Source organism: Dunckerocampus dactyliophorus, chromosome 11 (assembly GCF_027744805.1).
Source record: "Dunckerocampus dactyliophorus isolate RoL2022-P2 chromosome 11, RoL_Ddac_1.1, whole genome shotgun sequence".
Taxonomy (NCBI): domain Eukaryota; kingdom Metazoa; phylum Chordata; class Actinopteri; order Syngnathiformes; family Syngnathidae; genus Dunckerocampus; species Dunckerocampus dactyliophorus.
In genome coordinates this window covers 26,903,080-26,917,323 of record NC_072829.1, presented here as the reverse complement: position 1 = coordinate 26,917,323, position 14,244 = coordinate 26,903,080, and the positions used below count along the sequence as shown (strand labels likewise).

At 44.2% G+C, this 14,244-nt stretch overlaps 1 protein-coding gene across 3 annotated transcripts; it reads left to right on the top strand.

Moving 5' to 3' along the window:
- Positions 1 to 1,019: 1,019 nt before the first annotated feature.
- On the top strand, positions 1,020 to 12,202 carry fgf18a (fibroblast growth factor 18a). 3 transcript variants are annotated; one of them, XM_054791834.1, is made up of 5 exons: positions 1,020 to 2,484; positions 6,100 to 6,139; positions 6,232 to 6,409; positions 10,599 to 10,705; positions 10,796 to 12,202. In XM_054791834.1, exons 1-5 carry the CDS (start codon positions 2,453 to 2,455, stop codon positions 11,066 to 11,068), a joined length of 630 nt encoding a protein of 209 aa, XP_054647809.1. In that variant the 5' UTR covers positions 1,020 to 2,452; the 3' UTR covers positions 11,069 to 12,202. The 3 variants fall into 3 exon arrangements, with proteins under 3 accessions (XP_054647809.1, XP_054647808.1, XP_054647807.1); XM_054791833.1 differs by having other exon boundaries at positions 6,229 to 6,409; positions 10,799 to 12,202; XM_054791832.1 differs by having other exon boundaries at positions 6,229 to 6,409.
- Positions 12,203 to 14,244: the final 2,042 nt, after the last annotated feature.

Below are 14,244 nucleotides of genomic sequence, written 5' to 3'. Positions count from 1 at the left end.
TGCACGTCCCGGCTCAGAGCATGTCCACTTGCACAAACGTGTGTGCATGTGTGTATGATTTAAAAGTACAATGATGAAAAGAATAAGCCTTCACTCGGAGCCAAGATAACTGTCCCCTCCCACCATCAATGCGCTCTCCTTCACTCTATTCTCTCTCACTGTGTGTGTGTCAATGAAAGGTATGGCAAGAGTGTTGTGTTGGCTTGGCTGACCGTCTGCGGTTGTGCAGCGGTGAGAGGGAGTTTTTTTTCGGGGGGGGGGGGACGCAGAGTGGGCGTTTCTGCAGAAATCCCTGAGAAATGTTCCTTTTGGATCTGTGTCCGTACTTACATACCGCCCTCCCGACTGTCTTTCATTGTCCGTTTCATTTCCCCTCTTAAGGTTTCACTTAAAAGTTAAGAAAAGGGGAGTCAGAATGTATCACTTGAACGAGCAGTGACGGGGGGGTGTGGGGGTGCTGTTGGCTGCGGGGGTGTTATCAGAGGGAGGATTCATGGGGGGTGGGGGGGCGGCTGTAGCAGCTGATTTTTCAAGCGTTTTACTTGTTAAGGCAGGTGTCTTTCATGGAAGTTACACACACCACATCTATCTATCTATTCACCCAACCTTTCATTTAACCTATCCATCCATCACTCACACTCTAGAACCAACTAATGATAGAAGACCACCACCAAGGCACATGCCAACCCATCTCCCGCCTCTTCGTTGGGTCATGTCCCATCCCTCCACAAAGTTTTTTTTTCCTCCATAAACCTCCTTGGCAGAGGTCATACAGTTCTTCTCGTGTTCTTCACCTTTTGAAAGTGTCATTTTTTTCTGGTGCAAGATGGCCTGCATCTCATTGCAAGTGGCTAATCCCATTTTGATCCAATAAGTGTGCATGTGCGTGTGAGAGAGTAAAGAGAGTGAGCGAGGGGTGGGAGGCAGGGAAAGGAGAGGAAAGGAGGGAGGGAGGATTGATCAGCGTCTGTTAAAATCTTGTTCTGGTTTTCTTAGAGTGAGGTCTGTGCCTGCCGACGTCCCTCTCCCGTGCAGCCCCCTTCAACAAGATCTGTTTATGCAAAGAGACGGTGGATTTTTTTAAAGCGAGAACATCTGCATAATAACAGGAAAGTGGATGAAACCACATTGCTGGGCTCATTTTTTGCGTTTTCCCTGGTGTGAATGAAAGAGAGCGGCAGCAAAAGAAGAAAAAGGAGAGAGGAGCTGCAGGTTTTGGAATGGGAGTGGATCTGTCAGTGTGATTTTGGGTAAACACGTTTCCAGTGTTCAACTTTTATTTCTCCACTAACCTGGCGAGCTCGACCCCTCTCTTGTTGCACCGCGGAACGGAGAGACTTTCGTGCTTTTTCCCCCAGTCTTCATAGGAACTGCTTAAACTTTCTAGGTTTAAAAAAATAAATAAAAAGATCGGATTGCATTTTCCCCCTTCAAACATTTTGGAGGTGATGTCATCTTGCAGTGTTTTGGCTGGTATTGTGTCGAGGAGGCTAAGAGAGAAGTACTGCAGCCAGGCGGCAACCAGCGGCTGAGGGCGGCGTGCAAGTCCGGAAAATCAGGTGCAAAGTGCGGCTGTCATTTCCTCTCCGACTCCGCCACCCAGTCACAGCTGTTCCCATCTTCTCAAGCCACCCCTCCCTCGTCCTTTCATAACCCTTCAGTACACTCCCCTGAGCTGGACCGCTCCAGGACCTCGTCGACCTTTGTGACGGACACTGTTAGTGGGTGTCACCGGAGCATCAGACCCTAGGAGGCATCGAGAGGGACCATGACCAATGCCGCCTCGCATCACCCTGCGCCCGCAGAGGCTACATCTCCAACCGGTCATGCTCTCCAGCAATCTGCTCAGGTAGCCCACAACCTCCAACAGTTGCTGGACTTCCTCTACTGGGACTGAACCTGCCCTCCCGTTGTTTTCTCGGATCGAACCCCTCCACTACCTTCCACGTAGAGCAACATTCCACTTACACATCTGACGGTTTAAACGTTACGCATTGGATTACGCACGCCATTACGCACGCATCGCATCGTTCCACCGGGCTCCTGAGGGTCGCCAATCTTTTTGGAGTTTGGAATCTGTAAACAGTGCGCGCGATTTCACCTGTTCTCTTCTGTGCCGGGGGCGCGCATCGTTTAAGGCTCGACATTTTGCGCCCCCGCCCACTCGCCTCCGGCGTGGACAGCAGCTGTTTGAGGTTGCCCTGCGGTCACAGTGGCCCGGCCACTCCGGCCTCAGACCCCAGCCTGCCCACGGCCGCATATTTATCATCCACGCTGTGGGAACTGGGCCACGCCGCCGCCGATGCCAACTGGAGTGGCCGCTAACTCTTTGACTCTGCCTCACATCCACCGGATTTCAACAGCAGGGGGAAACTCTCCGGGCTGCCGGACTGGCTCAGGCCGAGCGAGGAGACTGTCTCTGGGCCAAGTTCCATAGTGGAGGGGGGAAGCGATGTGGCCCCTTCTTTCCACGCTGACCGTCTTGTAAGTCTCTCTTTTAAATGTCTTTATCGTGCAGTAATCAGATATCTGTGTTTAAAATATTTTCAAATAAGCCGAGCAGCACATGAAGATGATGGAGGGGTTGCGGTGTCAAACGATTACATCACTCCTCATCAGTCCCCATGGAAAACATGCCAGGAAAGCCCTGTTTTGATTGGCTGACAGTTCAGGGTCACTGGGTCACACTAGGGGCTGTGTTACTCATAAAAGCTGCCATAAACATCTCCATCACCTTCTGCACTTACTCCAGGGATGGCCAAAACTGGCTCGGGAAGGCCTTTTTCCCATCACCAATTTTTTCAGCGCTGAAAATATTTTAGAGTCAAATAACACCAACTTTATCTAGTGGGATAGAAGCATGATAAAGTGCCAAAAGAAAATCTAAAGGAGGCGATCTAAAGGAGCTCTCCCACATGGCAGTCTTCTCTAGATACTTCTCATTCCTCACATAACCTGGACAGGGTGTGTGCTGCCGCTGCCGCCGCCGTTGCCCAATTTTCTCCTCTCTGCATCCCACTGTCTCCATTTTACCCACCTAACTGCCTACATCTGTCTCCTTGACTTGCCTTGAACCATTTTTTCCACAGATGCTCGCTGAGATAAAACGTATGAATTAATAACTGATGAATGACGGCGCCCCTGGCAGTATCTGAGGAGGAGCAGACCGACTGTTTAGTCTGCTGGTTTTAGTTAAGGTCGACCAAAGCCAATCATCGAGCCATTCATTTCCTCCTTGCCTATCACTTTACCACAGACACTTATGGATTTATTTCCCCCGCCCAAAAAAATGACATTTCACCCGTTTTATTAGACCGTGGCATGCAAAGAGTCCGAACCGCAGCAACCTGTTGCCACTCTCTTAGAAGCCGCAGCTCCACTTTGAGGCTTTCTCTAACTATTGTTCCACAGTCGGGCCTGTTCCTGCTGATATCGCTCACACACCCACTTGCCTCGCCACCGCCGCCGAGGCCCACAGACTAACATGCAACGTGCCGGGGCCCGCTGTTGCAGTGTCGGCCTACCACTCTAACCGCTACTACACACAGATGAAACCACTGCTCTGTGTGCTGAATCCCAGCAGGCCGACCGCGCTCTCTTCACGCCGGTGCCCAGTCGGCGGCGCTGAGGGTTCGCTTGTCCAACCGCAACCTTCTTATGGTGGATCTGCTGGGACGCAGGTTTATGATGTCAGAGAACGTTGCTTGTTTTGGCAGGCAGCCAGTGCACACCGGGCTTTCCCTCTCTACCCTCTGCCTCCTTTCTGACTTTTTTTTTTCACCTATTCTCTCTTTTTCTCATCCCTCCCCCACCATCCACCGATCTCTTTCCTCTCGCCTTCGCTCCACGGCTGGCATAACACAGAGTGTCTGTGGTTTTTGTGGGAGCAGGGGAATCCAGTGCCGAGGCACTTTTCCTTCAGTGTCCTCGACGGCAGTGCGGCCATGGTGTTTTAACAGCTGAGAGTCCTCACAATGCTCAGGTTTTTTTGGCTGTGCAGGCAAAATGTAAGGGGGCCAACACAGCGTTGCCAAGGATGTCTGCATCTATTAGAATGACTCAAGGGTCAACACAGCAAAGTATGCGCTGTCAGAAATAGGCGTACACCATGTCTGTGTAGTTTCTCAGCCATCCAGGTCTTGATAATCCACCAAGGCTGACTCCAAGGCCTTAAAAAGCTTTTTGGATCAAAGGCAAAATATCTTTAACAATGAACAATAAGTCTAGTTGCCTTGAATTCATTGATGAGGAGTGGCATGTACAGCATTGGGCACTGGCCTGACATCACATATGAAGTTTCATAAACAGCAAAGTTGAGTCTGAATCAGCAGCGCCTCTGCTGGTTGCAACCAAATAGTGCATTTAATTTAGCCTCAACTGCTTTTTCATCAACAATCAAATACACATGTAACGGATGCCAGCTAGTATGGCCGTGCGATAGTATTGTGTAAACCTCACTCCCTGACACCTCAAGAGCTGCTCTGGACAGTGAGTTGACAAACCCAGGGCTTTTAGCTCATTGGCTAGCGCTGCTCAACTTAACTCTCATTCGGTAAGGATGTGTGGTCACGCGTGTGCAGGGCTGGACTGTGTGGATGACCAGTTACGCACCCGCCCACCGATTTATCAGTCATTGTCAATCCAAGCTCGTATTTCTAAGAGTGTGGTAAAAAGAGGAGAGAAAGGAAGTAAGGGTATGTGGTGATGTACGTGTGCCAGAGTCAGGAGGCAGTGACTTGTGTTATGATGTGCATGACTTGTAACCTCTTCCCCTTTCTTTCCCATTATTTATCTTTTTGTCTACTTCTCACGCCAGACCAGACCACACTCTGCGGTTACTGTCTTTGCTGCTTTTTTCTGCCTCCTTAGAGAGTTAACCTTTTATGATTCCCTCCCTTCTCCTCCCTCTCACATCAACCCCATTCTTTCTGATTTTATCTCTCACCTCTTTCATTCCTTGGCTATTTATTCTTACATCACCTTCTCTCCATCCCTTTGTGTCCCTCTCAGCTAAGCTCTCCTTCACTATCTCCCAGCCTCAGCAGTGGTGCACATGTCTTTGCTTTGGCCCAGCTGTCAGCTGCCTGCTCCTCCTGTATACACACATCTGTGTGCATGCCCATGACAGTGTGGAGGAGTCACCTCACTAACCCCAAACATAAAGCCTGGAGGCAGGAGAACGATAGGAGGGAGAGACAAAGAGGTGGAGGAGAGATAGGGAGGACAACAAGCCAGAGAAAAAGCGGAGCGGGAGAGGGAAGCGGCATGCGGAGATAGCGCAAAATGAGGTGGGGAAAGACAAGATTGGCGGAATTGTTTTTCAGCCTCCACTCTTGGTTCCGAAAGTCATCAAACCACTAATGCAGAGCAGCTCAAGGACCAACAGATTTTGTAGAATCCCATTCTAAAGCTGTAAATAACAAGTGATAGCTCCAAGGTCGATGTCTAATCTTAGATCAAGTGAGATGAATTTTAATAAAACCAGATGCTTTGGTTGTAATGTAACAACAGAAGCTGTGTGACTACACACATGAATTCTGCATCACCATAATTATTCCTCCAGAAATGATTTTTCCACACATTTGGTAGCTCGCGTTCTCACTTATTCATAGCATCTCTAATTGGTACCGCAATACACTTCTGGCCAAAACCACATCACAGCCCAGTGTACACCTGTAGTCCAGCACAGCTGTCTACATACACACAGCAGCCAAATAAACCGACTCATTCCCTCAGATGTGTGAAGCAAAACATATTCTATTTGTCCCGGCATGTTTGCCATTCTGCTTGGTACCGGTGGGTCATTTGGAGGCCACATTTTGGCATGGCCGGGTCAGAACTTTATCCTCGGAAAGATGGCTGGTAGCGTAACTATAAACAGGTCTATGGGTGTTGCCTGTCTGCTGATGCCTGGACATCTGCCTGTCTGTATGTCAAGCTGCTGTGCCAGCCAGCAGTGTGAGTAATCGGCCAATAAGGAAAAGAGCTGTTGAACTGTAGAGAAGGGAAAAAAAGACATGGGAATGAATGATGGTGTCATGCTTGAGTTTTGCAGCTATCAATGTTGCTTGACTATTCCTGTGATTCCACTATTTCCAGATGTATCCAGATGTTGCTGGTGATGTGCAATCCATTACAGGTGAGCTGCATGACAATGAATGATTTTCCAGAAATAAAGACAAGTTGTATTTTCATGGAAGTTTCTCAAACCTCTGTGTGTGTTTGCAGCAGGTGTTCGGTGTGGATGGGGTCAACTTCAGTGTGCATGTGGAGAACCAGACGCAGGTGCGAGACACCATGAGTCGACGACACCACCGGGTTTACCAACTCTACAGTCGCACCAGCGGCAAACACGTCCAAGTGCTGGGCCGCAGAATAAGTGCCCGGGGAGAAGATGGAGACAAATATGGTAAGACAGACACACACACACACAAACATACAGACATTGAGGTGTGCAGGGAGCACAATAATTAACATTTTGGCACTCGTGAGAAACATTCCGATTGCTGTGCACGCTCACGCACCCTAAAGACAGCAAGTACAAAGACTTGAAGGTTAAACAAGTGAATGCTTGAACGGATGCAGGCTCACTGACAATAGCACACACACATACAGACATGCCTCCCCGGGCTTTGGCACAGGGGCATTGGAGCTTGTCTCGGAGTACAAAGACCTCATCGACTGGCTGCTGACTCAATGATTCGCAAGCGAGCATAAGACAGAAAATGAGCGAGAGAATGAAGGTATAAAATTTTTAAAAAGGAGTGAGTAGTTAGAATAGAAAGCTGGTAACTGGTGTCAGGCCCGATGTTAGAAACTCATCTTCTCCATCGATCTGCGCATTGATTTCACATCCTTGCTGTTGTCTCCTCTAGATTTAAAACAGCAGGCTTCCTCTCCCCCCGCCTCCCACCATTCTTTAACACCCCCTGTGTCCATCCCCCATTCCATCCTCCTCTCCACCTTCAGTGTAATCATGTCTAACCCATTCTTAAACTACACACAATCAATGGGCAGAAGGCGTTCATGTTTCCTTGGATGCTCCTTGTGTTGCATATCACTGCCTTTCACTCACAAGTTACTAACATTTCACCTCCAGCAATATAAATGTGTCGGAAACCACTCCAAAGACTAAAAAAAGCAGGTATCGCCTGCGAGACAAACGTATAGTGATGAAACGGGAGGAGAGTCGGGGGGAAGAGGGAGGGCGGAAGGGAGGTATTGATTTCTTTTGACCCCTTTGTTGACTAAGGTCATGTAGGAACCATTTTAGGGATTTATTTTTAACCAGGCACAAGCACTCTTTGAGGAAGTGATAGTGCCCGGAAGGATGCTACGCTGTACGTGCACACTCAAACACACAGGAGCACACGTGTTCATACACACCTTAACATAACGTTGTAGAAGACATCCCGTCTGAGCCTCCCCTCACTCCTCTCTGCATGCTCACAACCCTCAGTGTTATCTTTTTGGTTTTACGAGGCCCATTTGTGGTCAGTGGCGTTATCTTAAAACCATCTGTTCAACCAGAGATAGTTCCATCAGCCTTTTAGAACTATGCGGTCTAAGAGTCAAATCTAATCTGACCATAAATTGGTGTGATCAGTAGCACGCAAAAGCTACATTTCCAGTCCAGTTTGGTTTGTACGCTTTAAAACAGCAAGCGTGTGACGTAAGTGTGACGTCAGACAAGCAAGGAAGTGTAAACTAGAGCTGTACGCTTCTGTCAAAATGTGAAATGTAAATCAAGATATTCCTGTTTAGAATGGAGATTGCGATTCTTTGGGAGAATTTTTTTTGTTGTTAATCAAATTTTTGCACGATTTATGAAAATGTCGCCTTGTGCTGCTTTATTTCAACTACTGGTGGTCTTTTGAACCTTCTTCGTGAGACTTCATGAAAGGACATTTGACAGGGGATTTTCTTAATGAAATAAATAGGAAGACTTAAAATCATCTACAAAGTCAAAACACATGGTTTGTGATAAAATGATAAAAGTGTGTCAATTAATTAATGCGATCACTCAGCAAATAGCTGCCACCGGCAAGGCTTGCTTGTCAGTTGGAAGAGCGAGGCAGAAGCGTCGGCCATTATGCCAACGACAGTGCCAGTAAAATGTCAGCGCTTGTTTGTGATGCAGCTCGTGAAGTAAAATAAAAAGAATCCCTGTCATTTCTAAGTAAGCGTGCATGTTGGTGTGACTGGAGATCGCAAACGATTTATTGTGCAGCCTCGATGTAAACTTCCATAACGTTCAAGAAAAAATAAATTAGGACACAAGAAGTCTGAAGCCACAGAAAATTTGTTGTTTTAGCAATGCTAGAATGACTATGCAGTTTTTTCATTAATTCGTTCCAAAAGGTCAGACAAAAAAAACGAAACGTACAAAAACAGAGGCAATTTTTCCCATAGGAAATAATGTCAATCCTATTAATCCATTCAAGAAACCCCATAATAAGAACAAAAAGTACATAAATACATACAATAGAGAATAATTATATTTTTACATGGCGAAAACAGTGTAAAATGCCCGAGTGGATGGAGCTTACTGTTGCATCCTAGTGAGATCACACTCAATAGTGTTTCCCACCTTCTTAATCAATTTGTTGGCACTTACAACTTTCTTTAGCCCCATGGTGGGTTATGTGGGTTGGCACACAAAAACAAAATGCATGGACAGTGAGTCAGCAACACATAGGGTGCTTTATTTTGGCACTTGACTTCGCAGAACGACACAGTACACGGCAAACTGACTAGTTTGTTACGTGCAATATCGAAAGAAACTTGAGACAGTACAAAATCCAAGGTAAAATTTTGACAGGAAGACAAAAATGAATACGAAAACCGTACGAAAGCAGAAGTTTGACTGTGTATAACTTGAATGGCACTGAGTAGAATGCAGACCTCTTCCTTATTAAAAAAAAAAAAATAGCCGCACGGTGGACTAGTGGTTAGCATGTTGGCCACACAGTCAGGAGATCGGGAAGACCTGGGTTCGAATCTCCGCTTGGGCATCTCTGTGTGGAGTTTGCATGTTCTCCCCGAGCTTGCGTGTACTCCGAGTACTCCGGTTTCCTCCCACAGTCCAAAAACACGCATGTTAGGTTAATTGGCAACTCTAAACTGTCCATAGTTTAGAGTGGAATGGTTGTTTGTCTATATGTGCCCTGCGCTGGCGACCAGGGTACACCCGAAGTCAGCATACCCCCGCTACCCTAATTAGGATGGATGGAAGTACTACACTAGCTGTACTGCAATTGCTGCTGATGTGGTACCTAAAGGGTGGAGCTACTCTAACTGCAGTCTGTTGATTGTTCAATAAGGAAATTGTGTGCCAATGACTTTTTTGTGGCATTTTCACATTTGTTTCTTGTTTTGGACTAAAACTGTACCCTGTACGGTGTCACCTTTCAGCACCCTTTGTTGGAGTACTAATTGCTTTAATCGTTTGGGATTTCAAAACAGCGCTGTTGTCATGCCGAAATAACATTTTTAAAATGCTTGCACGTGAACTGCCCTTTTTTTTTTCCTAAATCCTTTTCTACCGAGCGGTACAGTTTGGTGTGTAATTTCTAGCAGAGGTGTGGACTTGAGTCACAATTTTGATGACTTTCGACTCAACTTGACAGTAACACCAAAGACCTGCAACTCGACTTGGTCTTTGACATCAATGACTCAATTCTTGACCCGGACCTTAGTACGTTCCGAAATATCAAATACTTGATATTTTCAGCTGAGTAAAATATGTGCTGAGTAAAATATGTCCCCATTCAAAGTATTCAACTAACGTGATCGTTGTTATGTAATTTCCAGCAAGAGAACATATTTGCATTATTGAATGCATCTATTAACGTACAATCAGGTTTAAGACCAAACAACAAATGTGTAAATCCTGAATGCTATGTCAGGACTCTTTGTGTGACTAAGTCTTGTCGCAATGGTTTCATTTTATTAAAAAAAATAGATTGATACATTGTTAAAATGGAATTTTATTAGGGTGACACTATGTGCTTATGACTTATTTATGACTCGAAAATGTCAAGCCTATGACATCGGACCTGACTTGACCTGTCTTGTCTTGATGAGATTTGACTTGGACTTGCACGTCTATGCTCAAGATTTGACTAGAGACTTGAGATTAAAAACTTGAGACTTACTTGAGAGTTGTAAAACACTGACTTGCCCTTATGGTACTTTAATTGTTCTTTGGTACAAAATGCATATGGTGTATTCACACTATGCATGTCCAAAACAGCAAAAAGAAACCAATCCACTTCCGGTCTTAGTATTATTTTAAAAAGACACATTTATGTTTTTTTCAAGGGTTTCCAGTTGTCACACATACAGTATTCTTGCGGATCAATCAATCAACTGCAATGGGAGTTGCACTGCAGTACCACAGCAAATATGTCTCCAGTCTTTTGATTGGTACTATACTTTAAACTACAGTACTTTTGACGGGAAGTATGTTCACTGCTTGATGGGGAAAAAAGGAAAATGTCAATAGATCTGTCAGATAAGGAGATTTTGTTGACACTCTTGTCATTGTCTTCAGTGGCTCTAACGTCTGTCTGTCCCTCCGTCTGTCCCTTCACAAGCCCAGCTCGTAGTGGAGGCAGACACCTTTGGAAGCCAGGTGAGAATCCGGGGCAAAGAAACCAACTTTTACCTGTGCATGAACCGCCGGGGCAAGCTGGTAGGAAAGGTGAGAGACGTCCATGTACTCTCCAGACATAAAAAAAGATTGTGTTACACTGTCCTGACCAGCCCCTCTTTGCTTCTGCTGCTCTCTCAGAAGGCCAGTAACAGAAGCGCCGACTGCGTCTTTGTGGAAAAGGTTCTGGAAAACCACTACACAGCTCTGATGTCAGCACGCTACACGGGCTGGTATGTGGGCTTCACAAAAAGAGGGCGCCCTCGCCGCGGTCCCCACACGCTCCCCAACCAGCAGGACGTACACTTCATGAAGCGTTTCCCTCCTGGGGAGCAGCCTGACCTCACCACACCATTTCGTTTCACCACCATCAGCAAGCGAGGCAAGCGGGTGCGCGCTACTGGACCGCGCTAGTGAAGGGCCATGCTCTAGTCGTCCTAAAAGCCTTGACCCTAAACCTGCCTATGGCTGAACCAGTCAAACAAAAACCAATCGCATTCCACTGAATAACTCCCTTTGTTGGGACAAACATTGACCACAAATTTGATTAATCATTTATGGGGTTTTTCTCTACACCAACCATTTTGCCACTACAGCCCCTTTGTTATAGATTATTCCTCGCAGATTTTATTCCTTTCTGGGACCCTTGGTGGTCCATCACTGGAAGCGATACGGACTTGGTCTGCTTCCCTTCACGGAGCAGAACTATTGACAGAATACCTGAAGGGCAGCCAAGGCTCACGGCTCGACAAAGGCCTTCATTCCACAGCCACAAAAACCACATGGCCTTTTACATCTCCTGTTGTGGACCAGCTGGACAATATCAAGAATGGAATTACAACTGGACCATGCAGAGAGAGGACAAGGGTGAAAAGGAGCAAGTGTGCGCTCCGTCTAAAGGGAAAAAGACTACAGTGTGGACGAAGGGATGGGATGATCTACACAGATCACACGGACCAATAAACGGATTGCTGACATGTGACGCACTTATTCCTCTCACCGCTAAATAGGTGGGAACCTGTGAGAATGACTGACGGGTGGATGAATGGAGTGACTGACTCACTTAATACATGCATGTCTGTAACATGAAGATGAAGAAATGTATGTTTGCGTGTGTGTGTGCGTGTGCGTGCGCGTGTGTGTTTGTGTTAGCGCACCATCAAGCGTGAGTGAACTCACAGCAGGGCCTGACGCTCGAGGAACTGGAATGTATAAAACAAATGTACCAAAAAAACAGTCGCAGAAAACCAAACCAGTGAGCAACCAAAGACAAGTGAGGGGGCTCCTCCCTTTTTGCCATGACCACAAAGGACACAGCACCCTCAGCTTGGCGGCGCAGAGAGGTGATGATGATGATGAGCAGCACAGAGGGGGAGCACACAAGGGAAGGTGCCTTCTCTATAAGCATTGCTATAGAAACGACCCGGGGGACTACGCTCCTGTGCGATACCGTAGATACAGAATGCTGCTACCAGGACATTCAGTGGAACAAACCAAAGTCTCATGCATACACACAGGAGAACAAAATATTAAAGGGAACAATTTATTGAAAGCTATATATAGAATATATATATATATATATATATATATATATATATATATATATATATATATATATATATATGTATATGTATGTATATGTATATGTATGTATATGTATATGTATATGTATATGTATATGTATATATATATATATATGTATGTATATATATATATATATATATATATATATATATATATATATATATATATATATATATATATATATGTATATGTATGTATATGTATGTATATGTATATGTATATGTATATGTATATGTATATGTATATATATATATATATATATATATATATATATATATATATATATATATATATATATATATATATATATGAAAGAAGACAGAAACCCTAAATAAGCAATCTTACTATGATGGTTAGTATAATTATTATGATAAAATTATTTCTTTTATTTATTTCAGCTCTGTGTGCAGCAGTCTTTCTCGACTCAGTAAACTCTACAGAACCATTTCATGTGTCTCTGAAGTGATTTGTCTTACAAGATGCCAAACACAAAAGCATGCATTTTTTTTTATATAGAATTGATTGAGGACCATGAGGCTCCTTAAAATGTGAAGGAGAGACAACTTCCCTATGGAAGTTTGGATACTTGAATTGATTCTGTGAGAATTTTTCTTAACTACATTTGAAAACTTCCATCCATCCATTTTCTATGCCGTTTATCCTAATTAGGGTCATGGGAGTATGCTGGAGCCTATCCCAGCTGACTTCAGGCGAGAGGATGCCAGCCAATCGCAGGGCACATGTAGACAAACAAGCGTTCAGTCTCACATTCATAGCTAAGGACAGTTTAGAGTCGCCAGTTCACCTAACATGCATGTTTTTGGAATGTGGGAGGAAACCGGAGTACCCGGAGAAAACCCTCTCACGCACAGGGAGACCATGCAAACTCCACACAGAGATGCCCTAACGGAAATTCGAACCCAGATCTTCTCGATCTCCTGACTGTGTGGCCAACATGCTAACGACTGGTCCACCGTGTGGCCCCCATTTAAAAACTTAAAAATAGTTATTTAGTTGAAAATGTTTTACTTTTTTCTTGTAATATCAGTAATATAAAATCAGTGCGTCCCGAATGCTCCTTCTTTTATTGACATTCACGTGTTAAAATTACAAAAATTACTTTTCTGTCAAAAAAACTATCCCTTTGTTTTTAGTAGTATATTGGCTATATTCTTGCAAAATCACAGCTTTTTCTTGCAGTATTTTTCTCATATAATTATGACTTCATCCCATAACTATTCATCCTAGTTTTAATGGGGATTATTTGACATTCACTCATTAAAATTCTGATCTTATTCTCATTACATTTTTAATGTAAAAAAAAAAGTAAATAATAGTAATAATAATGTTCATTTTTTTAAGTTTAGTTTAGTTTTGGATTATATCGCACTTTTCAATTTACTAAAAGATGCTTAACAGAAGAACAGAATGAAACAAAAGTAACAATAGATTAATATATATTTTTCAGTTCTTCTAGAACAATTAAATACAATTATGACTTTTTCTAGTACAGTAATTTTATGTTTTTTTCCCCCTCTTTTCTCCTTTTGTTTTACATAATGTTAAGACTTTATTCTTGTAATCTATTCACTTCATTCTTATTTACTTATTTATCTTTTTTCTAAAACTTTTCTAAAAATTTTTTTTCTTATTTATTCCTGTTAAATTCCATGGAAAGTTTGCAACTTGAACATTATTTTTGCAACTGTAAGTGGAAAAATAGTTACTTCCATTAAGATATGTTTCTCTTTTTAGATGATCCTATATAACCTCACCACTCCCATATGGTGATGTCACATTCAAGAGTCAGCTGTCCAAATCCTCCAGTTTTGATGTTTCCAGCTTAGATTAAGCCGTGCCATTCGGAGTGCAGTCAGTAAAAGCTGTAAAGTTCCTCCCTGCAGTGAGAAGCACCCTGTAAGGAAAACATGCACTATTGTGTTTGAGTTGCTTCTCTTCTCATCTATCCCCCTCTTTACCCTCCCCTTCCTTCCATATCATAGCAG